At 42.8% G+C, this 27,387-nt stretch overlaps 1 protein-coding gene across 1 annotated transcript in view; it reads right to left on the bottom strand.

The window, feature by feature from the left end:
• Adamtsl1 (ADAMTS like 1) overlaps nt 1-27,387 on the bottom strand; it is a 363,826-nt gene that overhangs the window by 15,007 nt on the left and 321,432 nt on the right. The window contains exons 23-24 of the mRNA XM_051188147.1: nt 24,386-24,520; nt 1,092-1,304 (exon numbers count right to left, since the gene is read on the bottom strand). Coding sequence (XP_051044104.1) covers nt 1,092-1,304; nt 24,386-24,520 — 348 coding nt within the window. The remainder of the gene's footprint in view (nt 1-1,091; nt 1,305-24,385; nt 24,521-27,387) is intronic.

The following is a 27,387-nucleotide window of genomic DNA, read 5'->3' as shown; positions in this document are numbered from 1 at the left end:
CGCAATGCTTATTATTTTTAATCATACTTGAGCAAGTACTTTTTTTTCCAATATTGGTTCACCAGACCAATGATTAAACACTTCACTTTGATCTATTTATATCTAAAAGCATGGATTTGAGTTGGAATTTGTTAGTTTTATGAAACAGTCTATCCAGAAAGTTCTCCTTTAGGTGAGACAATGAGGTGTGTGGAAGAGTCCACTTTGGTTTTTCTGTTGTGTTGTGGGGAAGGCTGCTAAAATGAATGCTGGCCGGGATAGTAATGCTTGTGAGTTATAAACACTGCACATAGGCAGTGAGAAGGGGGGCATTTGTTTTCCTACTTGGAGAGCCAATGGCAGGGGAGGTTGTTCCACCAGATCTGTGTGCTTAGAAAAACCTCCTTTCATGCAGTATTAATAAGAGCAGGGCACCCTCCCCACAGAGTCCTACTCAGTCTTGGGAGCACATTCCATAGCATTTGCTTACCTTGACAGAGTCACCTACAGCACCTTAGAACTAGCCCATGGAAAGCAGCCTCCCACAGTCTCCATACAGAGGCCAGCTGGGCTCCTGGCTGCTTTCAGCTCATTAGCATCTCTGGCTGATACAGTGAGTGTGGACTTGCTGACCTGCCTGTCTTCCTGGAAGGCTCATGCCTGAGCCATTGCTACTCTATCAGGGTTCTTTCTTTTCTTTCTACCTTCCTTCCTTTCCTCCTTTTTTTTTTTTTCTTTTTGCCAGTGCCCAAGGAAAGGCACTTTGCATGTGACTATGGTTGAACATCCTGGAATGTGAGGCATATACTGCTCTCTCCAGGCAGAAGGCAAGTAAGTGTTCAATCTGGCTAGAATCAAGACAATGCACATGGACTTAAAAGTTATATATATATATGTCTTTCCTAGTTAAAACAGCTTAAGGTAAACATGCATAACTGACAGTGATACCCTCTCCATCCTGATTTTTTCCAGGTTGAGCTGGGCTAGGTCCCAGGCATTCTGCTGAAGGCAGAAGTTAAGGTTTCACGATACATAGCCATTATATAGCAGAGAGTGTACCAGTATGTTCTACTGGAGAATGGACTGCTGCTCCATGACTGGACAAGCCTCACCTTGGATCACCAAAGATGCTCTCTGCACGAGGGTTCCTGCTTCGTTCTGAGCCAGGCAGCTGAACTCCTCTTGAGGTCCTCCACTGAGATTTGCAACCTGGAGGATCTGTCCAGCTCCCCAGATGTGGTGGTTCAGTCCTGGAGCAGTGGCAATTGGCTGGCCATTTTGGAACCAGGTGATATTGGGGGTGGGGTGGCCTTTGATGGGGCAGCCTAGAAGAAGAGTGAAGGCAGTCATTGTTGCAGCCGAAGCCCACATTCCTGGTGAGCTCACGAGTGTTTCCATGGCTCTAGGAATTGTACACATGTCATGGTCTCACCGATAGTATTTTTATTATGCTTGCTTTTCCCAAGGAAAGGGGGGCATTTTCACTCTCTGGACTTGTGGGAGGGAGACTATTCTTCACTCAGTTCAATAAAAATGCTTGAAGAACACAAAGTGACTTGTTCCCTTTCTGCCTCTACACTAACTTCTAAAACACTGGCACAAATGCCATTAATTCATTGAAAAGTTTTTTTTCCTGGTAGCTCTTTCCTCCCTGATTCACTGACTCATTTTGTATTTTATTTATAAAGGAAGTTTTTCTTTATATGTTGGGGAAAAATAGAGTATTATTGAGAAACTTCTGCAATGCAGCTTGATGGCAAAGCAGGGAAGTTCACATGCTGTTTTATTTACTTAGTATGAATCCAAAATTATTATAATTGCTTTCCCCCCACAGCCAGTTTAATCAACTTTTTTTTTTTTCCCATAAGATCACAACAAGTTAAAAAAAGGCTGGACAAGCCCATCATTTTCAAGAGTCTTCTAAAAATACATTCATTTTTATTTTGTGTATATGACTTTTGCCTGCATGGTACCACAGACATTAGAAGAGGGTGGGAGGTCCCTTGGAACTGGAGTAATGGATGTGAGCTACCATGTGGATGCTGGGAACTGAACCCAGGTCCTTTGTAAGAGTAGCCATTACTCCTGATTAATGAGTCATCGCTCCAGCCCTTTTCTGAATATTTTATAGTTTACTTAAAAGTTCTTGGTGGTCCACCTTCCCTCACTCAGCTCTGTCAGAGTCAGAGATTATTGTCACTCTTAATTCTGACAATTTTGACTTGGCTATCCTCTAGAAGATGCTACAGAGCACCCTTCCTGTTTTTTTTTTTTTTTTTTTTCCTCAGAGAAAATCAAGTCCTGAATTACAGATGCATGCTGCTCAGGTTGGAGGCTTCCTTAGCATTCCTTGCATAAGAACTGTGCCTTCCAATTCCATTCAGGGAATGGAAAGGGAGTGTGGTGGCACAGAACAAAAAGGCTTGTTGTGTTCCCCTGCCCCCTTACTGTTAATGAGGGTGTGTATGGACAGCCAGCCATTCTGTTGGCTTTCTCTGTTGGGAAGGAAAGAGCAACTATAATCTGTGGCCAGAGCCATAGAATTTTGAAGCAAGTTTACCGCTGAGCCTAGAAGGCAATGTTACTTTGCCAGATCATTCTGGGCTATATACCAGGACTTAAAACAGGAATGTCTTTCTGGGTTCTTAAGTTCTGCTAGGCAAGTGAGCAGGGAAAGGGCCTGACTCCCTGCTAAGTAGGGTTCAGAGTCTGCTCCCCATGGAACCAGTCCCTGGGCCCAGTGGTTGGTTGGTTGGCTGGATAAAATGTGGGTGGGTGGGCAGGGGTAGAAAACGGCCCTGGAAATTTCCTTGCTAAAGTTCAGGTTGGACTCTAAGGAATCTTAGAGAGGCACAGCGGAGGTGTGGGTGTTTTAGGTCCTAATTAAGGCACTCCCGAAGTCCCTTCACCCTCTAAGGCCATGGGCATTTGCTGCATAGATAATGGTATTTCCTCTACATTGGGATAGTGACCAAAAAGAGTGCTCTTTTAATGTGTGAGATTATTCATCTTATATTGAAAAATTCTCTTAGGGAAGCCTATCTTCGGTCTACTTTTCAAAGAGAAGAGACCAAAATCATGAATTCTAACTAAAGTAAATAAAAATTGTCTGTTATCCACCTTTTCCATTGCTGTTTTGCCTTTCAGTGTTTGTGACTGCACACACAGGTGTCTCCTCAAAACATCTGCTGTACTCAGTAGTAGTAGTATTAGTGCACATGCAGTGCAGGCTTTTATATACCTGCCTGCATGTGTGTGCGTGTGTGTGCGTGCGCATGCACGTACGCACACACCACGGTCTCTGAGGATTGCCAGCAGCAATAGTCAAAATATAGGTCTAACACGAATTCCCACTGTGTATGTTCCCAGAGAATAATTATCCATGTTTCACTGCTAATGAGAAAACCTGGCTTGTAACAGGGGTCCCTTCTGTCACGGACATTTCTCATCTGTTAAGGTACAAGACATATCAATCATTTCTTTTTGAAGCTGAGCGCTCTCTCTGTGTGCCATTTACAAGGACATCCAAAACTGTGCTGTGTATCCCATGCCTCCAAAGGGGCCAAGAACTCCCAAAGCCCAGTTTCTGCATTGGTGAGAAATGTAGTCATGTTTAATGCATGAGGAATGAAGAGGAGTGGACACCTCTTTTTCCTGCTTTCTTCTCAACTTCCCTAAGTGCCAACCTTTCCTATTCTTCAAGCCTCAGTGCCTTCCTGAGGAAACGGACAATCAGAGGGATGGACAGTATTCACTCCTCAGACCTCAGCTGTTAAAGAACTTGGGCTGTGAGCTGGCTGAGGGAAAGCAGTGTTTGGGAAAGCTGCCTAACTAATGAGAGCTCTGGCAGCAGAAAGCCTCCCTCCATTAACCCTTCTTAACCATCGAAAGGAAACACCGCTGCCTCTAGGCATCCATTCCAAGGTCTGCTGGGGTTCTCAGTTGAGCCAAAGCCAGGTGTGAGCACACGGATGAAGGTTTGCTCTTTCATTTTATCATCATGGTCACCTCCTTTTCCTCCTCCAACACACTTGACTGTGCAGCAAGCCATGTTAGAGTGAAGATGTACCAAGTGAGAAAAATTATATAAACAATTCTTAGCTCTGATTATTGTTGCTTTGAATATAGGCAAAAGCATGTCTCCCCCTAATGCTTATAACATGCCTGTACACCCTTACGAAGCAGGGAAGAGGCCAGAGAGCATTTGGGTCTAGGAAGCATGAGTCAAAAGCCACGGAATTCTATATCATTTGCTCTGCACAAGGCAGGCAGTAGCTCCAATGAGCCCAGGAATCCTGTCCAGCTGATACTTCTATCAAACGCTCCCCACTGACTTTCATTAGCTCCACGTCCTGACTTTTCATTGCTTTTTAGAACTGTATTAGTCTCTCTCAGGTTAACAACCCAAGTTTGAGAAACATACTGGTACAGAAAAGTGGGTGGCCTGGTGGCCCTTGCTTCCAGCTTCCTGTGTGCATTGGAGATGCTAGGGACCTTAAAGGCAATGTGATAAGGCTGCCTTTGAGGCACCATCTCCAAAGAGGCTCTGAACTCAGTGATCATTAGTCAGTAGATTTTTGTTGTTGCTGTTGATTTAAAGGGCTGAAAGCCACCTGGAGTGCTGGCAAGCAGCTTGGCTTGTGGGCTTCTTGATAGAGAGCAAGCCAATTCTAGATTCATTAGCTCCCTGTCACTTGAGTGAGCCATATATCCAGAGTTCATTTTCACGAGTCCTGAGCCTTCATGAGTAGAAGTAAGGTTTCAGGGCACATATCCCTACCTCTCCTCTACTCCAGATAAAAAGCAAAAACGAAACAACCAAAAAAAGTAGCTTAGGTTGATAAATCAATCACAGACCAAAGACCGTATCTGGGCTTTAGGAGCCCAGGAGGAAGAAAGCTTTTGGAGATAGGAATGTACAGTCCAAAGGAGGAGGAGAAAAAGTCGTGCTCTGGGAATTTTCACTCCTATCTAAAGGAAAGCAAGGCTGTGGCAGGTTGGGACATGCTGTGTAAAAATATTAAAGACGTGGCATTATTACTTCATGAGCTGGCTCCAGGCCTGTCAGCGTTTTCATTATAATCCCGTGTTTTTCACGGAGTTAAAACGTTACTATAAAAATGATGTGTGTTGGGATGAAACTTGGCACTCGGTGTAGTCAGTCTGGAAGTCCTTTCCTTAATTTAATTTTACAAAACTGGAAAACACTCGCTCTGTACTTTAGAATTTATAGAGGCCCCTCTGGTCTACCAGTGGTCTGAGAGGGTGTGGGGGCCCAGGTTAGGGCTATGGGGTGACCAACCAAAGCAAGCATGCTACTTTAGCCACTTCTGGTCCCTGCTTTGTTCAGCTTGGGTCCCCCTGGGCAACAAGTATGGTCTCTAAAATAGCAGAGAACAAGTGGGAACTGGCACCAGGCAAGTGGGCTGGGAAAAATGATTAATTTATATTGGAAAAGCCCAGTTCCTGACTCCCCATTTGTCAGCTGGACCCCAGAAGGCCATGGAAGAAGACAAGCAACTTTAATTTTCACTTGGATTTCTGGGACCTCCCAATAAGCTGGTCAAATAACCAGGCTAAGACTATTCCCATGCACATTTGCCCAAAGAAAACTAACTTTAAAACATTCCTGGAAAAATAGAACTACACAAGGCCGATTTTCCATTCCCCAAATGTCTTTCTACCCCGAAGGGTAAGCTTTGGGTTTCCATTGGCAGGGGGTATACAAATGGCTCCCATGTTCCTGGGCATCTTGGGGAAGAATTTGATCTAGTTCTCAGCACGAAAAGTAGCTCTGCCCAGATTTATGACTCGATCAAGACCTTGCCTTCCCTAAAATGATTTAGGCACTGCTGGTTGATTGCCCTAATGTATACCCTAGGATCTAATCGTTCCGGTATAGGTAAGGAAGGTGAGATGCCCATGTCTGAGACACAGGCACCCTCAGTCTTGGCTATGAACACAGGATTTCATTGTTTAAGGTAGAGATTTTGGCGGTGCTGAACATCATCTTGGTTCAGGGATGCCTGGACCTCATTTCTGAAGAGGGAAGAGGCAAAGGCAAGGTCAAGGAAACTGGTTCAATTTCTAAAACTCACAGTAAAAATTGTTTGAGATTTAACTTATCACAAGTGGATAATACACGGAATTCCCCCGTGTCCCTCTCTGCCAGTAGGCTCTTGGCATCCGGCTCCCCTCTTAAAAACACATCAGCATTTTTAAAAAGTTTCAACTTTCTGGGTTTATAAGTCCCGGGTTGACTTTACCTTCAGGCTGCTGGCAGGTGCTAGCCAGCCTGCAGGAGGGAAGGACAGCATGGCCCCAGGGAGGCCTGGTTGCCAGCTGTGTGGGGCCCAGGGAGGAGTCTCACTGACCGGATACCCGTCCAAGAGTCCCCAGATGTGGATCACATGGGGCCACCCTACTCAGACCAGAGCTCTTGTTTGTGTCTACATCTGTCATTCCCACCCAGTCACACTCTGTAAGGAAGGAGACTGGTGTTTCATGTCTGGTTGGAAATGAATCATTACTTCAGGACGTTGGGAGTATCACTGAAGTGCGACTGCCCTGACATGGAAACAGCAGGGTCAGGGTAACAGCTATTGACCCTAGGCCGCAGCCACATGCATTCTTCTCCTGAGCAAACTAGCTGGGCTCATTCCACTCCAGCAATGGAGAGGCAAGCCAGAAGATATCCAGATCAGGATGGGAGTAAACACAAGCTCATGGCTGCCCAGAGCCGACAAGCCTTCATGAGCCCAGGCTAGGTTTGGCTCTCTGTGCCGGCAGGAGCCCTTGCAAAAGAAATAAAAACTCATATGCACTCACACACAAAAGGAGCCTGCCCTGTATACAGCACATTTCAGTTCATTTTTACTGAACCAAAGCCACAGAACAGCAGCGGAGATGAAGAATGGCTAATATTCATAGCAGGTATCCTGAGAGGCCACACTGGGGTTCACTGGCAGGGCACAGGAAGGAACAACTGCTGATGAGGAATTCCAGAGTACAGCGGAGGGGTGGGGATGCCGAGGCGCTGTGAAGACCTTCGCTGAATTTATTATTTGCACATAAGCCTCCTGGGTCCTGAGGCTCCAGAAACTTCTCAACAAAGTAAGGAAAATAATAAGCAATGTGAATAGAGCAAATAAAGATGAGAGTTAAGCAGGCAAGCTGGAGGAGGGATGAGAGCCACAGAAAGGTTCGGGATGAGAAAGGACAGAGGTCTGCAGAAACTGTAGAAGGATTGCTGCTGACTGACAGCTGCTGGACAGTTACACATGTGGCAGGGGATGTCTGGCCTCTGGTAGGCAAGCTCCAAGAATGTGCATTTTCTTTCTGGGACCCATAAATAGAGATATCTTTAGAAGAGGAGGTCAGAAACCCACAGCGCGTATTGGGATGTCCCTAGCAGCCATGTGAAGAAGAGCTGAGGATGGCTGTCCAGATGCATTGAGGGTTCTTTGGAATCTACATTTCTAGTGTAGTGTAGTCTGGTCCACTTTGGGTATGGTTTCGGATCTACCAGGGAGCTATATAATCCACAGATTCCCTTGCGGCTCTCTGAAGACAGAAGGATAGGTAGCATGGTTCAGATCATCTAGGGAAATTCTGAATTTTGAAAGAACCACTTGGACTTAGAGGTCCTAAAACCATCTGACATTTGGAGAAATCTAGGCCTGGGTGAGGCAGAACACGTACTGTCCAGATGGGAAGAGGTAACTGCTGGGTTGAGTTCCTTTCCTCTAGAGTCCTTGTTCTCTAGAGCATTCACATGAGGAGGCTGAAGTCCGGAGTGGAGAATGCACTTGCAAAGGGTTGTGTACATGGTGTCTGTGTAAATGATGTAGGTGTTGGGTCCAAAAGCCAGCATCCCGCTGGAACTTGCAAAGCTGCTTCCTCTCTACCAAAGGAGCTGGTTCTCTTATCACTGGCAGAAGCTACAAATGGTTATCTGTGGCGCCTAATAGCATACCAGAGCCCATGTGTTCTACAGGCTCCCTCAGATCACAAGTGTCTAACTCTCCTCACCACCTCCTCCTCCGGCTTCTCCAGCTCAGGAACTTCCTGCCACCCTTCCCCCAACTTATAACGCAGATATTTCAGCTACCCTCTCTCTTTTGCCTCTTGCCTTCATCTTTTTGCCCTCTCTTTGTCTTTGCCTCTCACTCATCCTTCCCTGCCTCTTGCCTCTTCTCCTGGGCAGGCCTACTTGGCTGGACTTGTTCAGTCTTCTATTTTCTCTTTCTGCTCTGGAATCTTCCAGATGCCTCTGTAAAAATACCCCCCTTAACCATATCTTGGAGTAGGTCATGTCATCAGGTCATACAAGAGAGGGGACTGAATATTCCCACAGAGCTTCCCAAGGGCATCTCAAATACATGAAGACCTGGAATCCTGAAGGCTTAGGATTAGACAGAACAGGGGCCCTCAGATGGAACACCATATTCTATTTTAATATGTAGAATTAGACTTATCTTAAAATTTATTCTTAAATCTTTCTAAAGACCAAATACAGGAAATCCTAGATAACATACAGGGAAGCCATCTTTTCCTATAGTGACGAGATCTCCTCCTCCCCAAATGTGCTTTTGGGTCATGATGGCAGGGAAAGGATGAGCGGCAAGGGTCCAAAAAACTTGATTATAAACTGAGTAGTAGAATAGTGTCACTGCTGCTAGTAAGAAAGCCAAGAGTAGTAGGAGTTATCAGGAAAGAGTAGATAGTGACTATTTTAGGTTGGGGCCATATGATCTCTGTCATTGCTCAGCTTTCTTTCATTGTAATTTGAAAGCAACCACAGACAACATGTAAGTGAATCAGCATGGCTGCATCCAAATATAACTATGTTTTTAAAGAGGTGGCAGTCTAGAAACTGTAGTCTAGGACATGAGATCATTAGGGTTTCTATATGCTGAGAACAAATGGTCCAGTAAAACCACTAAATGCCTGTGCAGTACATATTTTTACCTCCAAAGAAAACAGCCATTTTCACCAGAGAAAGAATTTGATACCTCTTTTCCTAGTTAAAAGTCTCATTTTGCTGCTTTAAAAAATACCAGTGAAAGTTCTTTATGGATTAAAAGTTCAGAAGAATATGACAATTAAGAAATCCCTCAATTCCCACTACTCAGAGATGCACACCCCTGGCTATTTCCCCTTCCGACACACAGCTGCACATATTTCAATAGATAGCTGAAAGAATCTTGGAGTCTCCCCATTAATACATAAGAGATCCACGCTATCCTTCAAAAGTGTTGCTAGAGAGTCTATGTAAACGTATCAGGATCTTTTATTATGGTATCTCTACAGAGAACTTTGTATTTTCCAGTTTGTCATGAATATACACTATGCTAAGGGAAAGTTCTTAGCCATTCTGTCCATCCCTGACTACTTATGGCTCTTACATAATCTCACTGAAGGAACACTAATGGATTAGTGAGTATCCCTAAGAATATGATTATGCACTGCCAACTTCTCACACAGAAATGTTTTGCTAATGTATGTTTTTGTCAACAAAGAATGATGGTTGGTATTTTACTACATTCTTGAATATTATAGTCAGTAAGGCAAGCAATGGCTTCTATCTTCAAAAGTTCACATCCCAATCCTGGAAACCTATGAATAAGCTACTTTACAGGCAAATACTCTTTTCAGATGTGATTAAGCAAGAATCTCTACTGGATTGAGTATTCTAGGATATTGGGGCCAGTCCAATACAATCAAACATGTGTATAAGTGAGGGGAAACAGAGGCAGTGTTAGAGAAAGATTTGTGGTCCTTTCTGTCATCTTTAAAGATAGAACAATGGTCAAAGCCAAAGAACAGAGGTAGCTCTAGAAGCTGGTAAAGGTAAGGGAATAGATGTTTCTTTTGAGCTTCTGGAAGCTTGGCCAACCTTGACATCAACCTAGCAATGCCTACTTTGAAATTTTGACCTCTACAACTAAAAGAGAAATAATTTGTGTTGTGTTAGACCATTGCATCTGCAGTACTTTGTTATGGCATCAATTGCCAATCTAAAATCCAAGTCTTTACAAATTTCCTACCCAACAAATAATTGCTTTATCTGCTTTACTTTGATTTCAGTAAGACTGGGTCTTCTGTTAACCCTTTGTATATGCTCAGTAGGTAAATGTTGATGGAACACAGATCTCTTAGAGATTCTGAAGAAATTTCTATATTCTTTAAGAGAAACAAAACACATTTGTATATGTACTTGGGGCTTAGAAAGTGCCTCAAGTTCCTGGACCTAGGCAAAGAATCCCATGTAGACGGCCATAATAGAAAGGGTACCACCACCAACATTCTCTTACTTAGAGTTAGAAGTATACAATGTGGAGTACTTCCCATATGGTACCAGGTAAGATGTGATCATGTGGATGCTCCCCTGGCTCATGGGCAGTAGTCAGAGCCCTGGCCAATCAGATGCTTCCTAGTTACAAAGCCTGGGCATCATCCAACACCCATGCTTCTTGCTCTCTGCCATTTTACTTTTTAGTTTCCAAATCCAAAGGCAATGTATTTTCTGTCTTGCACTAGAAATTCCTCAACCTTTCCCCTTTCCCTCTTAAATGATTCAGTCCAAAACCCAGTTGTGAGGCTAACTAAGGCAAAGTCAGAGGGAAGGAGAAGTTGAGATAGTTGAGAATGGGGCACTAAGTCTGAGCAGTAAAGACCCAAATGCATAAATGGTGTTGCTCTGGTTTGAGTGTGTACCCCCAACCAAACTCACATGTTGGAGATGTGGTATTTTATGATTAAACTAAATGGGTATTTGGATCAGAAGGACAGAGTCTTCATAAACGGATTAGTGTTTTCTCACAGGAGCAAATTAGAAGGAAAAGTTTGGCATCTTTGCTATATGTTTGCTTGTCCTTCTGTTTTCCACCAGGAGTTGAAGCAGAAACACATCTTTGCCAGGAGTTAAGAAGATGCCCATGCTGTGCTCTTGGAATTTCAACTCCCAGAATCACAAGCCCCTAGCCACTCAAATCTTCCTAGAGTTACCGAGTCTCATATATATATGAATGACAGCACAGGATGATAGCTCGCTGGATGCCAGGAATCCATGAAATACACAAATATACACAACCTTTCAGTCCACCCTAGGACAGAATATTTATCCTCACTTTGAAGTACCTTCCTTTAATATTACCAATGACCAGAGAAATTGAATAACTTTACAGAGGAAAACCCAGCAGACATTTTAGCAAGTGACTGGAATTCACATCAACTGTGAGGGTACAGCTGCTGTCATGATCACATGACTGGTACAAGGTGATGAACCCAGCACCAGGCACTTGTTTGTTCCTTTCAAATATTCACAGCCTGAATCTAATTATGAGGTGACATCAGACACACCTGAATTGAAGGACACACTATACAACAGTAAGTCTGTGTGTCCTTCAGAAGTACTGTCACAGAGGTTAAGGAAGTTCAAGGAACTGTTCAGCTAAGAGACATGGCAACTAAATGCAATGTGTGATTGGAGTTGGATTCTTTTACTATAAGGATGTTACTGGGACAACTATCTCACCCTGAGGGAGTATATCCTGGGTAATGGGGTCAGGAACATATTCTCAAGTGGATCAAGTGAAAAACTTAGTATTATCCTGTCCACATTTGTCTAAAATTGAGACTGTTTCACAACAAAAGCTCACTAAAGAAAAATGTCTTATACAAAACCAATATATGAGAATATATGAACAGAGAGCACAAAGTCTGCTCTTTCTGCCCAGATCTTGGATCTTGGGTGTGAGTGCTGGCTGCTGCAGAACACAGGCACTGGGCAACAGAGCTGGAAATGTCTCAGAAACAGACTTATGGGCTTAGTGATCCAAGTGCTCACACACATACACAAATTGCCAACATGGTTCCTTTCTTTCTCCCCCAGGGTTTGCTCTGCAGATAAGTGTCTCTTCTATCCACCAGATCTTATAGATAGTTCAGTGCATGGGATAGAATGTATTTATTTCTTTAGATGCTGATGATTTCTTTCCTAGTTTTAACAGATCTTTTACAGTTGAACAAAACTAGTTTATCATCTGATTGCTTTGTTGATCACAAAATTAAGAGTTCTTTGGAGCAAAGTCCAATGGCCAAATTGTAATTGTCTGAATAAGCAATGCTTTATTCTCTAAGCCAGGAGCAGAGAGAGTTCGAGATGAGCCTAGAATAGCTTCTTGAGCCTGGAAGTAATGAAGTTCTCAAGGAATGGATGGGACAGGAATACAGGGGTTATTTTAAAGTCTCATTGGCTGCATCTGGGATTTTCTTTTGTTCAACATCAAACTGGAGAGAGGAGCAAAGACAGCTCCCTGGACAACAGGAATCTATGAATAATGCAAATGTAAACAAATTTTATGTCCACCTAAGAGTAGAAGACTTAATCCTTGCCATGTATGGGAGGACAGCTTCTGGACCCCTTTGGGTGTAGAAAACAGAAAATGTTCAAGCCTCTGCATAAACTGGCATAGTATCCACATGCAACACGCATATATACTCCTGTGTGCTTCGGATCATATCTAGTCATGCAAATGCTATATAAATAGTTGCTATACTATTTTATTTAGGGAGTAACAAGTAGAGCCCATGTGTTGAGTACAGGCAGGTTTATTTTTTTCCTATTTTTGATATATATATGGTTGAATCCTTTCAAATGGATCTCATGGATACAGAGATCTAATGTATCATTTCATAATCAAATCAAGTTTTGTATGAAGCGTGGTTAGGTTCTAAAATTAGAGTTCTCTAATGGTTTTTTAGTAGACTGTTTTCTCAGCTCTCCCTCCACTCTTTGTAATTTGTTTTTTTTTTTCTTTCTGAAGTTGTACCATCATCAGGATGATTCCAATGTCCTTAGTAGAAGTGCTCCATTCTACCCTGTGACACCCTGAATCTCCGTTCTATTGCTCTGAATTAACTGTGGTGAGCCAACCTCTGAGCCATGGCACTGGGTGAGGGTCCGTGAGGCCAGGAAGGTTTGTTAGGGTTGAGAACAAGATTATAGCGCAGGAACTGTTGTGCGTTTAGAAGTGCCATGGTCACCTTCTGGGCCTACATTCCTTGTCTGGGCTCAGGAAGCTGGCAGGACAACAGACACAGACTTGTGCTGATTTATCTGTCTTGATACTACTTCAAAGAGTCACACATTGCACACAATGGTGCCTGCCAGGGTCCAGAAGGGCCTCAAATGAATTTTTTGGTCTTATCTCCTTGGAAACAAAATGTACGGGGAGCTCATTATTTCTGAGCTGCCTGGCCAAGAGAAAACTAAGGAATTTCATAATTACAATGGATTTTCACATAAAAAAACACTCTTGGTAGAATGACTTTGCAGTTGTCTTTCAGAGATAAGGTGTTAAAAGGGAAGGGGAAAGAATTTGAACTGATAGGTAGATGTAGATATATCACAAGGTTCTATTTCACAATTCAGCTACTATAATCATCTTTTGTTCCCCTTTGGCCTGATCCACCTCCTACAGTTTGCTCTGATAGGCTATCTCAGGTGAGAAATAGCCACAAAGAGTCAGGAGAATTCCGTGTGTGTGTGTGTGTGTGTGTGTGTGTGTGTATGTGTGTGGTGTGTGCTGGAACTTGATTTGTAGACCAGGCTGGTCAGGCTGGTCTTGAACGCAAGAGTTCTGATTGCTTCTGCCTCCTGAGTGATTACATTTGACAGGTAAGGGTGGTGATGGAAATTCTTCCTGGTACCTCTCTCTCAACTACCTGGTTACTTACAATGTTGCCAATTTCTTATGTGTCTGCGAAGTACCTTTTTGAAATAAAAATAGTTAAGTTAAACTACAACTTCTGTCCTTTTAAGTAATACATTTTAAACTCTAGGGGCCTGAAGATTTGAGGAGGCTCCCAGGATTCTATGATTACAAGTCTTGTGATGGACAAGTTAAGGAGTGTGTGTGTGGTGAGATGATTTCCATTTACCTAGGAGATGTAAAGGACTGTAGGTTAGGTAGAATCTGGGTAGTATTTCTCCTATATAATAGACAGAAGCTTACTGTGTAAGAGATGAAATTCACCTCATTTCTACAACATTTGCCAAATCCATGTCTTCAAACTCTAACTAAACAAAGCAAAGGTGGAACACTGGAAACCCTGCCGCCCCCTCCCTAGTGGGATAAGATAAACTTCACTGGTGATCAAGTTCTGCTGAGTTACACTTCCGTGGACATCAATCATTTGTATACACAAAACAAACTCGTATTGGTTTCTGTTTTTGTACAGAGCACTAACCTAGGCAAACCACACATAGCTTCTTATTTAACCCTCACTAGAATCAATTCCGTGGGCTGGGTTATATATCAATGAGGAACCAGTTGCTATGCATTTGGAAACCGGTCTTCCAACGGAGGTGCCCTTTCCTCTCCAAAGCTGGCCGAGAACTGAGGCAGGAGGGTCTGTCTATCCTTTCACAGATCATAACAAGTTCTGGACACAATCCTGCCCTTTCTCTCCTATAGTCTGCCTCTGGGCTCTATAGCTGCCATAAAACTGCCACTCTAGCACCACACAGACACGGAGGGTCACAGAACACGAGGGGGTATTTTTCAAGAGCCATTTCATGGTGAGGAAGGATTTATTAGGGCAAGTGTAGAGCTCCTCGTTTTCCCAGGACTTTCAGGACCTGTCTATTTTGGGGACACCAGACTCATTCACATCTCGTTCCTGTCGGGTATGCTAGGGAGGGCACTGGCTTGGGAATTCTGTCTTGGTGCCAAGAAAGGGCAGGAGCAAGTGTGAGTGAATTTTCTCAAGGTCCCCACTTCCTGATTATCTAGACTCTTAAAATAAGTCTATGCCTGGATGCTTGCTATGGCCTGGAACAGTGGCAAGCAGGGACATTTACTGCCTTGCTCTCCTAACTATTTTAAGTGTCACTTATGCTCTGGTGTCTTTAGATTTATGGATATGTACTCCAGTCTAAAGAAATGCTGTGCTTCTTCCCATGGCTTCGCCATAAATACCCTCTGAAATATTGTGTTTTACACGATACATGCTGTTGAACCTCACGTAGTCCCTATGAGTCTCTATTCTTCACTTCAGATTTTTACCTTAAAAAAAAAAGATGAAAGTAGATAAACATGGATCATGAACAGCCAAAAAAACAAAACAAAACAAAACAAAACAAACAAACAAACAAACAAACAAACCAAAAAACCAAACACCACTGGCCTTTTTTCTCCATAGCAAAGCATATTCTCCTTGTGGGCAATGTTAGAAAACAAAGCATGTTATCCTTATGACCTGAAATCTCAGCCTCTCGGTATAAATGAGGAAACAGATGCCAACTGGTCTTTGAAAAGGGTCAGGGTGAATATATTCTTGCATTAGCTTTCCTCATCAAGGATGCTGGTCCTGCCCTTCAGGTTGCCTTGCCCTTCCTCTGCATTACTTTCCCTGACACCTCTGGGGCGGGTCCCCATTGTGAATTAATTTTTACTTAACCTTTGGCTTTCAGGACTTGCTGTTCTCACAGCTATCTTTGGAGAGGAAGCAATGACGATCTTAGTCTTCCAAAGGATCATGATGAAAACTGTTTTCCCAACAGATGTGGCCTAGGACACTCACTGATGTCATAGTGTGCATTTCCTCAGAAAGGGCGTTAGGAAGTGCCTGATGCAGCCTGTATCAGGGGAATCAGGAAGTGCGCTTTTAGGGGTGAGGGTGGAGGTGTGACAGACAGATGCAAAAGTTGCAATTAGGACAGAACTAGGAGATGGAAGTGACTCAAGAGGACCCCTAAGTAAAGGCCCTGCTACCAACCCCTGTCTGAAGATGCTAGAGAATGGTTATGCATCTCCCTGTCTCCCTAGGATCTGGAAGCAAGCTGAGAGCCATGACGCAGACATGAAATATCTCTAGCAATGCTAAGTATCCTATCAGTGACTTAAAGCAGAGTTGGTGAACTATAGCTTTGATCCTTGCTTTGGAAAAGAACTTTGGAAAAGTTCTAGTATTATGGGACATACCTATACCCATTACTGTACTTGCTATATAGGGCAGCAAAATTACTCTATAATTGCAAAGTAGAGTAGGCAAAACAGGGGCAGGAACAATGCACAGTGTTTAAAACAGTTCCTATTTATTTTTTACAGAAAAAGTTTGCCCAGCCTTGGTGTACAGCAGGTACTTAGGAAGTCAGTGGAAAGGGATCCCTCCAGGCTGGAGCATTCATTCAAAGGAGACTCCATAGAGGGCATGACCCGAGTCTCAAAGACCTATAGGATTTAGTTCAAGGTCAAGAGAGGGTCTTTCCTTAAAGAAGTCACAGAAAGCTCAGGACAATGGCAAAGAACAGGGAGGAATTTGACAGAATGGAATTATTGTATGAGACAAGACCAGGATGGAAGGATACCTGTAGAGTTAGGTTTGAACAGCAAACAAGTTGTATGCCAAGACAGCCTACTCTAAATGACGACACATTCCATTCCCCTACTCTAAAAGCATGTAATAAGGAATGGGGAACAGAGCGACTTTGGAAATCCATTTGACCCTGAGAATAATTTCTTAAAAAGTACTGATACTTAGCTCCGCCCCCAGAGATTCTAGTGTAATTGGTCTTCGTTGAAATAGTTTTAAATTTCTCAGGCGGTTCTATCATCCATTTGAGCCCTTCTTACTAGAGTGAGGAAATTGTTAGGCATGTGCCTGCTGAAGCTTAAGGCCAGGTAGGCTAGCAGGTGCCCAGCACATGTGAGTCAAATTAAATCAGCAATATTGGCTTGTACCAAAGCCAGCTTGATAAGCCTCTGGTTTACTGGAGTCAGCTATATAGCATGCAGTTGGCCACATGGCTTCCAATAAAAGAAATCACTTCTGCCTGCTTCTGCCTAGTCCTGGAAAAGCTCATGATGCTCAATGCAATATTGAGACAGTTTATAAATTGGACATTTATAGATTTTTCTCTGTTGTTTTAATGTGACCATTTACAAGGCCTTACACAATTTGCCCTCTGCCTTCTTGCCTATCTGGTTGGATCCAAACCCCCATCTCTTCTCTCTATAACTCTACTCCAGCCACTCTGGCTTCTTTGTTGTTCCTAAAGCACATGAGGCACCTCCTGCCTGTGCTGGGGATACACATAGCATCTCTTCCAGCAGACATGCACAGTGTTTAGTAGTTCACTGTACCTGTCTGTTCATGGGTCATGTTCTTAAGAAGTCCTCTCCTGGCTACCTGATTGTAGCCGACAACCTCCTTCCCACATACTAAACTGTTTCAATGTACATTATTTATTGGAGCAGCCCTGTTTTAACTCAGTGCCAGAGAAAGAAATCTTTACCTTTTCAGAGGAGGTTATGGGGCACTACTGCTCTTAACAGAGGTCTCAGGCCAGTTGAGCTTTGCAGATCTCAGCAGAGAAGTGAAAAGTCCAGACATTGCAACCGTGTGCAGGTGGTCAGTGTGGAAACAACTGACACAGCCTGTGGACATTGGCTGTGGTGCCAGATGGGCTCAAACTGATGGTGCTACTGTATTAAAGAGCATGCTAGTGTGAGGCTGTGGTCCAGGCTGGGCATGTGTGGGAGCCTTGCAGGGGAGAAGGGCTAGAAACACTGATGATCAAGTAGTCACGGGATCTTCTTGCTCTTTGTAAAATCATCGGGCATGAGAAAATGACTCCTATGGGACTGTGTCTCATGCCTTTAGCAGGGATGCTAGTGAGAACTGTGTAGTTTAGCTTGATTGCTCACAAAGGAGAGAAGGTCCTGAGAGCAATGGTTCTCAACCTGTGGGCTGTGACCACTTTATTTCACAGGGGTCACCTAAAACCAGTGGGAACATAGATGTTTACATTATGATTCATAACAGCAAAATTATAGTTATGAAGTAGCAACGAAAATAATTTTATGGTTGGAGTCACCACAATATGAACAGGCTGGCCAAACCGTAAGAGCCAACTCTATGATGCTCCTACTTAGGCTGTGAGTCTAAATAAGATATACTGGGAAAAAAAGGATACTAAACTACTCTCTCTCATTCTGTCTCTCTCTGTCTCTCCTCCTTCCCCCTTGTGTGTGTGTGTGTGTGTGTGTGTGTGTTTGTGTGTGTGTGTGTATGTGTGTGTCAGAGGATGGCATTGGATGCATTTCTCTGTATCTTGTTTTCTGAGATAGTCTCAGTGAAGCCAGAGCTCATTTATTCGGCCACATTAGCTACCTATAGCCAGCAAGCACCACAGGTCCACCTGTTTCTTGCTAATCCCTGCAGATGCACACCAGTGCACCTAGCTTTTTATATGGATGCTGGGTACACAAACTCAGGTCTTCATGGGTTCCATAGCAAGCACTTTCCTGCCTGAGCCAACCCCACAGTCCTGAGCTATTTACCGTAAGCCATGTATAGCTATGTATTTTGTTGCTGGAGTCACATGAGGAAAATCCAGGTTTTGTTTATAGAGCAGGTTTTTCTTCTTTCCTAATTGGTAGGAAATTTCATTTTTCAGCTTTTTAGGGTCTTAGTCCTTACAAGGAATGCCTAACTTAGTGATAGGGCACAGTGACAGTAGAAAGAGGGTTCGGTGGGAGTTGTGATTCCCATTACAGACCTCAGCATCACAGTTAATAATGTGGAGGCATTAGGTCAGTGCCATACACTTTCTGCATAGGGTCAGATGAAGATTCCTGTAGGTGCAGGGACCACAGGCCCCGTCTCAAGTACTCAACTCTGCTGTGGTACAGATGCTGCTGAAGACACTGCTCAGGTCATTGAATGGACATAACTTATGACAATACAGTTCTATTTGCAAAGTGAATAGTCTTTGGAACTCTGCAATGAAACCCGCTGGTGCTGGATGGGCTAGATCTGATGCTACTGCATCAAAGAGCACATTAGTGCTGCCCCGAGGCTGTGGCCAGGCTGGGCATCTGTTCGAGCACTGCAGGGGAGAAGGGCTAGAAACACTGATGATAGACTAGTCACTGGCTCTTCCTGCTCCTTGTAAAATTATCGGGTCACAAAGATTTCTTAAATGCAACATTCACAAATAATGCATGACAGAGAAAAACATGGAGTAGAACCTTAAGAAGATCTCAGTTTTCTGCTCTTAAGAGACATCATTAAGAGAATAAAACGAATGTCATAGTTTGGGACAAAGTATCTGAAAATTATGCATCTAATAACAGACTTTCAAGCTATATAAATATATTTGAAGATTCAATTCTAAGTGAAAAAAGACATGACTTAAAAAAAAAAAAAAGATAAAACAATTGAACTGGCATTTGGCCTAAGAAATTGGGATGGTAAATAGGGAAAGCTGCTGAATGCTACTGGTTATTAGCAAAATGCAAATGCTAACTACAGGAAGATCACTATACACTCAATAGGCTTCCTAAAACTAAAACAGCAAGGGAGGCATGCATTGCCAAGGACATGGAGAACCTAGAAAGTCACTAAGTGCTGATGGGGATGTGAAACAAGGGGCCACTCTGAAAAGCAGTCTGACCATTAGTCAAGTCTTACTCACACACCTGTCTATAATGCAGCCATGTCACCCCTAGGTGTTTAGTGAAGAAATATGAAAGCATATCCAAGGGCTGTTACATGAATTTTCACGCCAGCTGTATTTTTAATAACTAGAATAAGCTGAAGTGACCATTCTGGTTCTCAATTGGTGAGTGATTAAACAGACGGTAATATATCCACAAACAGTGCTTAGCAGCAAAAGGAGACATGCTCTAATGACAAATGTGGTACTAGAGATGAGAATAAATAATTATGGAATGAAAGAAGTCCTAGCTGGGAAGAAGGGGGTGAGCAGGATTGGGAGAATGAGGGTAGTGTGTGTGTGTGTGTGTGTGTGTGTGTGTGTGTGTGTGAGAGAGAGAGAGAGAGAGAGAGAGAGAGAAAGAGAGATCACAGCACTTCATATACATGCACGAAGCAGCAGTCAAAATGAAAAAATGAAAAGGCGTCATGTCAAATCCCCAATGGCATTTCCCCTTTTATGTAACACTGTAGACAATGCAATTGCCTACAGATCAGCGGTAGCTGAGGGGGTGGGTGGGAAAGAGCAAGATTGCAAGGAGTGATTGTGAAGGGGTAGAAGGAAAAGAGACAATCAAGAAAGGAAATAACATGCTAAGCAAAAACCAAAGGGCTGTGAGGTAACTTTGGAAATGCTGTATGTTCAGTCTATTGGCTGTAGTAGCAATTTCTATTTTAGACTGTGTGATTTGTTTCATATTAACCAATTGGTTGAACATAGTATATGTGTTCTATAAATCAATAAAAAGGATAAATAGTTGTCATAAATGAACAGATGAGAAACTCCTAAATTAATTAGGAGACTGACAAATTTATTAAACTGGAAAAGAAATAACAATAAGAATGTACTTATAAATAATGTTTATTGTCTCTTATACCATTGTTCACACAACAAAATTATGGTGGTAAATGTAGAAACTATTGATTATAACTCATGTAGATAACATTTTTGAGACATCGGACCTATCATTCAGTTCTGATGGGTATGTAAGAGGGACATGATTTGTGTGTGTGTGTGTGTGTGTGTGTGTGTGTGTGTGTGTGTGTGTGTGCGCATGTGAGAAATTTGATAATATATAGTAAAACCCTAAACAGCATGAAGCTTTGACACAATAAATCTACCATTAGGAATTGATCCTAAGGAAACAGGGGTCACATGATAAAAAAAATCAAATATTTATTTTTTAAATAGTTAATAGACTAAAATGAGCACAAAATCCATCATAGAATTGGTTTAATAAGACACAGCATCATCTGCCAGTGTATCCATGAAAAATGAAATTATAGAAAAGGTTTACAGACATAGAAAGATGTTTGCTGGACAACACCAAGTGATTAGAACTGTAAAATCAGTGCACAGAATATATTTAGGTAAAATATATAAAGGTTCTACATTGATGTTTAAGACGAAGATATTTGCACTCATTACCTCAGCATTGAATTATTAGATAACTTTTCTTCATTGTGATTTTATTTCTACTTGTCTTACAATGGAGATACATTGCTATGATAATTAAAACCCCCAGTGAAAGCTATTTAAGAAAAATCAATGATACTACTCTATAAATGAATAAAATCGGCCTTGGTGGTCCTTCTGAAAACATTTCACTCAGAATTGCAAAACCGTTTAGATGCCTTGGGAATGCCTGCAGTATTTCTGCTCTGAAAATGGAGACTGAAGGGTGCTGCCTTTGGGCTGGACCTGCCTTCTAGAGAAGCTGGCATACCCATGAGCCCTCTGCAGGAAATACAACTATGGCCAAGTTGCCAAGAAGTAGTGGTTGGGTTGCCCAGGCCAGTGGGTCAGGTAGGCTAAATCCCTTGTACAGTACAGACTCCAGGGGCCATTCCTACATCTAACCTACATAGTCAAGAGTGAAGAGCAACAAGGGACTTACTTGAGACCTAAATTCCACTTTACACTCATGGAAAGTAAGCTAAGAGGACCCACTAAGGTGCCATTCCATCAGCTGCAGCTGTGGCTTGAAGTGAAACGCCAAAGGGTCATATAACTAAAGTGACCATTTCTGGAAACAGATTCACTCACCCTCTGGAATCTCAACACTCAAGTCTCAGTGAGTAAGAGCTATCTCTGAGCCACGGCTTTTAAGACTCCAAATCTCCCTTCTCCCCTTCCTCTAGTGAAATAAGAGAATCAAAGTCTAGGAACCACTGTTCTGTGCCACAGAACCACGTGGTACCACAGTACATGATTAGGTTACAGGCAGTCAGCCCCACACACCAAGAAATACTGGAGTCTAACCACTCACTGGCTACAGTAGGGCTGGTAGATGGCTTTCATCCACAAAATCCAGTGGATCAGGCTTAGATATCAATGAGTTTCAAGGCAGTGCCAGTACTGAGTGACACAAACATCATAACCAGGGGTGGTTTGGTGTGGGAGCAATGCTTAACAGAATGTGTTACCCTTAGAGTAAGATCAACCATTCAGAGTACTAGATGGGCTCATCTTGAATAGTTCTTTCACTACATCATGCTCATGTAAATAAAAGCTAGGAGCTAGGCAGGTGGTTCAGTGGTTAAGCATGGTCACCTCTCACAGAAGATCCAAGTTCAATTCTCAGCATCCATGTCTGGTGGATTACAACTTCCTGTACTCCAGTTCCAAGGGATCTGACCAAACTCATGTTCATATACACACAACCACACACACACTACAAAATTAAAAATCCCTAAGAATTCATCTCAGCATTCTATTATAGTACATTTGTTTTTTTTATGCTTAGAATTCAAGATGACCCTGAATTTGCTCCTTACTGTTTTGATTTCTTAGGAACTCAGTGCAAAACTGCCTGCCTGGATTGTCTCTTGTAACAGAGGGTCTGGCTGAAGGAGCCAGGGGTGGGGACCTGTTCAATTGGGAGCAAATGGATGAACAAATCTGAGGTAGTCAATAGCAGGGGAAGCTCAAGATGGACATGGCCATCACAATTGTTGAGTCAAACTCTGACTGAGCTTTGCTTGTCTTGAGGATTCTATTCCAGTCTAGCTACTCATCATCAGGCTCAAAGCAAAGGAGTTTTGCAGTTTCTCTAGAAGGATCCCTAATAAATATCTTGCACATTTTCCCTCAGGGTTCTTGACACCATCTCTTCTTCTCATTCTTCTCCCCCCTTTTTAACCCTGAGCACCTAGTCTCCTGCATTCTGCCTATTTTAATCCTATTCTTTCTTTAGCACACATTTCTATAGCATCTTGGAGACTCTGGCCTGTGGAAACCAAGTTCTCAGAGTCCTTATATGTGATACAATTTCCAAACCCTAAAATTTACCTCCACAGTTGCACACAGAGTTCCCCTAGGTCTACAGTGCTGGGGAAGCACTGATTTTTGCCTAGGCTGTTACCCTCAGGGTCTCTATGAACACTGGTTCACTGTCTCCTTCAAATGGAGCAGTCTGGAGGTAGACTGGAATATTAAGGTGTCTTAACTGTTAGATTTAAATACCAGTCAAAGGTAACAAAGCATCATAAACTGGCAATGGAATGCAGCAGCAAGCACAATAAATCCTTATTGCCCGTGGCTAAAATGAGACAAAAATATTATTTCAGAATAAGGGAGAAGGAAATTACAGCTATCATGGAAAGGTATGAGTCGATGGACCTTTCTTGCATGTGGAATGGTACCTGAGCGACTCAAAAGGGTTATTCAGCTTGAAGATCAGCAATTGCTATGCACTTTGTTAGCTACTGCTCTATAACTAACACCAGGAAAATGAGGAGCCTATAATGCTCATACTTAATTTGGAGTATGTTTATCATTGGTAAGCCAAGGAACTGAAATTTAAAGCTGTTCAGCTGCCAAACTTTTCATGTATTTGGAAATGTGTAGTAGGAAACAAGGGCCACTTGTCAATTCAATTGATGTCTTACCTTCACCAGGATCAGAAATAGAGAAGACAGAAGCGTTTTCATCTACTGATAAGGTATAATGACTCCTCATTATTTCAGATGATAATGGAAATGGAAGGACATCTTTCTGCATGCTAATTCTAAACTCATTAAGGCCCTTGGACACTCTGATAAGTAGTTACCAGGGTGACTGGTAAACCCCTGGGTGGGAGAACAGAGGAACTTTAAACTTTGAGCCAAGAGAGTAATTCTAGCAGCTGTTATCAACATTCAGGGGCATATAATGTAAGGAATTTATCAATTTTATGGGCTTAAAAACAAAAGTGGTTAAAATTTTTGATTTCTCTTCCTAAACAGTGTTCAGTCCCAGGCCCACAGTACAATAAAGAGAAAGGCATACAGATTTCCCATAAGTCCCTGTTCTCTTGGCTGCATAGCCCTGTCTTTCCCATGCCTCAGGCCATGAGTCCAGAGTGAATAGCTCAGAACCCAGATGCAGGCAAAAGACTCTGCTACTGAATGGTACCAGTTGTGTAGGCAATAGCTTGGTCCCCAAGGTTTTGCCTTGGGAGGTCTGTCTGGGATGACTGTAGACTATACAGGAGAGCTGGCCTAGACAAAAAATTCACTGGCTTCTAGGGTGCTAGTGTTGCCTTTAAAAGCTGATTCTAGCTGTTCAGAGTAGAGGGCTCATGGTGGGGAGGAGACACAGAAGGGGTTCTTCATTGCTTACCCCTTCCTCAGAGTTCAGTGAGTCCCCCTGAAGCAGAGGGTCTGGGCCAGGGCATCAGCCCAAGAGGGGCCATATTGGAATCCAGACAAACTGGAGTCCAGACTGAGAGCCGCACTCACCTCGTGTGGAAAGTCAGCCAAGTTTCCACTGGTGAGTCTGGATTCTGTAGGCAATTTAGTGATTTCCTGTTGGCCACCCCCCACTGCTGCCCCCTCCCACCTGCAGGCAGTCACCCATCCATAAATCCTGTCCAGCCCTGGACTTTTGCCCAATGTTTCAGAGGTTTGGACTCACCAAGGAGAGCGGAATTCCCAGGATCCAGGACCAGCTGTGTTCCCAGAGGAGACATCAGAACTGAAGGAAGGTTCGGTCCAGTGGCTAAGAGCAAGGCCCTGATGTCTTCCAACTGTGTGGGGACTTGTGGGGGATCTGGGAGAAGACAGATGGTGAATCAGGAGGTGAAGGTATACAGTCTATGTTGAAGGAGAGAGAATAAGCATGTACCCCTGTGTGTGTATGATAGGCATTGCTGCAACTGGCTTCATTTTTCCTATAGAGAAGGTATACCTGTGAAGGTGAGTCTGAATTTCAAAGTTAATATTTGATGCCTGAAATAACAAGGTCTGTAATAAGAACCAGGCCTGTGAATTTCAGGAGTTTTCACTTTAGGCCACTTGAAAGCACACACTACCACTGGGCCTTTCTAACAACGTAGATAAATTGAAACACCTTACAAAGATGATATATTTTTTTTTAAAGAACAATTTTTGCATTTACTATATGCCAAGTTGTGAGATAAATCGTTTTCAACAAATTTTGTACTTAACTCATAATATCCTTAGGAATGAGGCATTTTGTAAACTGTCTCCACAGACAGGATACTATCCAAGCATTTATTTAAAGGGATTTATACAAGTGCCTTTTTCAGTGAGAGACAACCTAGTTATGAAGCTGATTTGCTTTGTAGTCAAATTCTTATGTCCAAGTAGGATCCAGATAAAAAGGGGCAGGAAGAAATTATTATGGGGTATCATGCAGAATCTTCTAAGAGGACAGGGCTGAGATCTTCAGTGGTGGGTGTGGACAGGTTCCTACCATGTGATTGGCATTTTGTTAGTACATGTTAGGCATGTACACAAATGTTGTTGGTATCTACTTCAGGAACAATCTTTTTATCTTTCTGTTTTGACTGGCGAAGGCCATCACAGAGAGAAGACGATGGTGAAATGGTGTATCTCCTAAGAAACAGTGCACTCAACCCTTTTCATAGGGAAAACACGATTATATTCAGGAAGCCACAGTTTGAACTATGGCTGTGCCATTGATTAACTTAGGTAAGTCCTTGGCCTACTGGGCCTTAGCTGCCTCATTATAAAGATCTCTTTGAGTAAACAACCATTGTCAAAGTGTCGTTATTCCTCTCCTCCTCCCTTTGTCTTTATTAACTAAAAGCAAAACTTGGGGAGGCTAGTTTCATCTGAGAAACAATTTATTCTCGTTGGGCCAAACGTCAGCCCCTACTTACGTTTCTATAGCTTATACTGCGATTCTGTGTGTGTATGTGTGTGCCTATTTTATCTTCCCAGTGGAAATGTAAACTCTTCAGGGGCAAATACCACATCATTTCCCCCTCACCCCTCCCCACACAAAAATCTTTACTAGTGTCCACTTAGAGGTAACACTCTACAAACATCTGTCCACTGACTACTTGCATGACTGAAAGAGTGAATGCCTATGCCATTTCATATGAGAAATTTCAGTTTGATACACAAAATTTCCCCTTTAAATACTAAGCTAGATTATCACTGGGAAAAAGAAAAGAAAGAAATGCTATTTCCATGATAACATTTGTTAATTAAACCAAGACTTCTGATAAAGATCTGAATGGTGATTGCTTTCTTCCGGCAGGTTTGGTTAAAATGGGGCCAGTGGCATCATGTTCTTCCACAATATCCAGGGTCATACTCTATTTGGAAGGCAGTAAGAACTGGTTCTGAGAAAATGCCTCACTGCCGATGCCACAGTAGCACTCCAAGGCGTCCGTCTCTGTTAACAGAGACAGCAAGGCAGGGCTATTAGGGAGAAAAATCCCACCAGTGAGTGCTATCACTCAGCATGACCTCAGGATAATGGCTCAGTTGATGAAACCCAATGGAAAACAAATGACATCCTTCTTTTCTCCAAGCCAGCTTTCTGTGGCTTCCTATGAAGTCTGGGGGTTTACACAGCCACCACCAAGATGAAACCACAGCTGGGCCCCTGGAATCTGAGTGAGCAGGGTTGAGGGCTCAACATTAGCTGTGGGTGTGAAAATCGAAGTGTAAAGTTTATTCTCCCCAGAAAAAGCCCACAGTGTATGTTGACATATACATGTGTGGCATGTAATTGTTATTTCTCATGTTTTGCTTTGCCCCCTTAAAATGATAGTTTTTTCTTTTCTTTTTTTCTTGGTGAGAGAGTCAGTGTATGGGCTCTAATTATTGCTCTATTTTGGAAGGGTAGGGCCTAGAAGCTTCTGTTCTATCTTGTACCCACCCCTGACTTAGTGGAAAGGGAGCTGAGGCGAGAGTGAGCAAAGGGAACCCAGCTCTGTCCTGTGGAAACATGATGGCAGATGATGACTCAGGGATGGTTATTTATTTATTTATTTATTTATTTATTTATTTATTATTTGAGACTGGTTTCTCTGTGTAACAGCTCAGGCTTTCCTGGAACTTGTTTTGTATACCAGGCTGGCCTCCAATTCACAGAGATCTGCCTGCCTCTGCCTCTGCCTCCCCAGTGCTGGGTTTAAAGACGTGGGCTACCACTGCCCCGGCAGGACTGCTCGTATTTGTGAATGTTTATTTTACATCAGGATCTACCATAGACTTTTTAGTAAGGAGTTCTTATGCTTGGGACATGTGTGTGAAGGTGTCATGTAGACTGAAAAATACCTGGAAATGCATGAAAAAATTTTTACACACTTTTTTTTCCCCTCAAGATGAGGTTTCTTTGTGTTGGAACTCATTCTGTAGACTAGGTGGGCCTCAAATCATAGAGATCCATTTGCTTCTGCCTCCCACGTGCTGGGATTAAAGGCATGTGCCACCGCCGCCACCACCCGGCTACACATAGGAGATTTTTAAACCATGGTTTAAAACCTAGCATGGGGTTAAAAGCCGTTTTGTTCACCAGCGCCATTTGGTAACCCTCATTTGCCTGTAAAGTGGGAAACCCTCAATTGTCAGTTTTCTCATAGACAGCAGCATCAAAGATTTAACAAGGAGAGTAATTTGTCCAATACCCCAAAAGGT

This window comes from Phodopus roborovskii, unplaced genomic scaffold, assembly GCF_943737965.1.
Source record: "Phodopus roborovskii unplaced genomic scaffold, PHOROB, whole genome shotgun sequence".
NCBI lineage: Eukaryota > Metazoa > Chordata > Mammalia > Rodentia > Cricetidae > Phodopus > Phodopus roborovskii.
The sequence above is the reverse complement of the archived record's forward strand: the minus strand, read 5'-3'. Positions and strand labels throughout refer to the sequence as shown.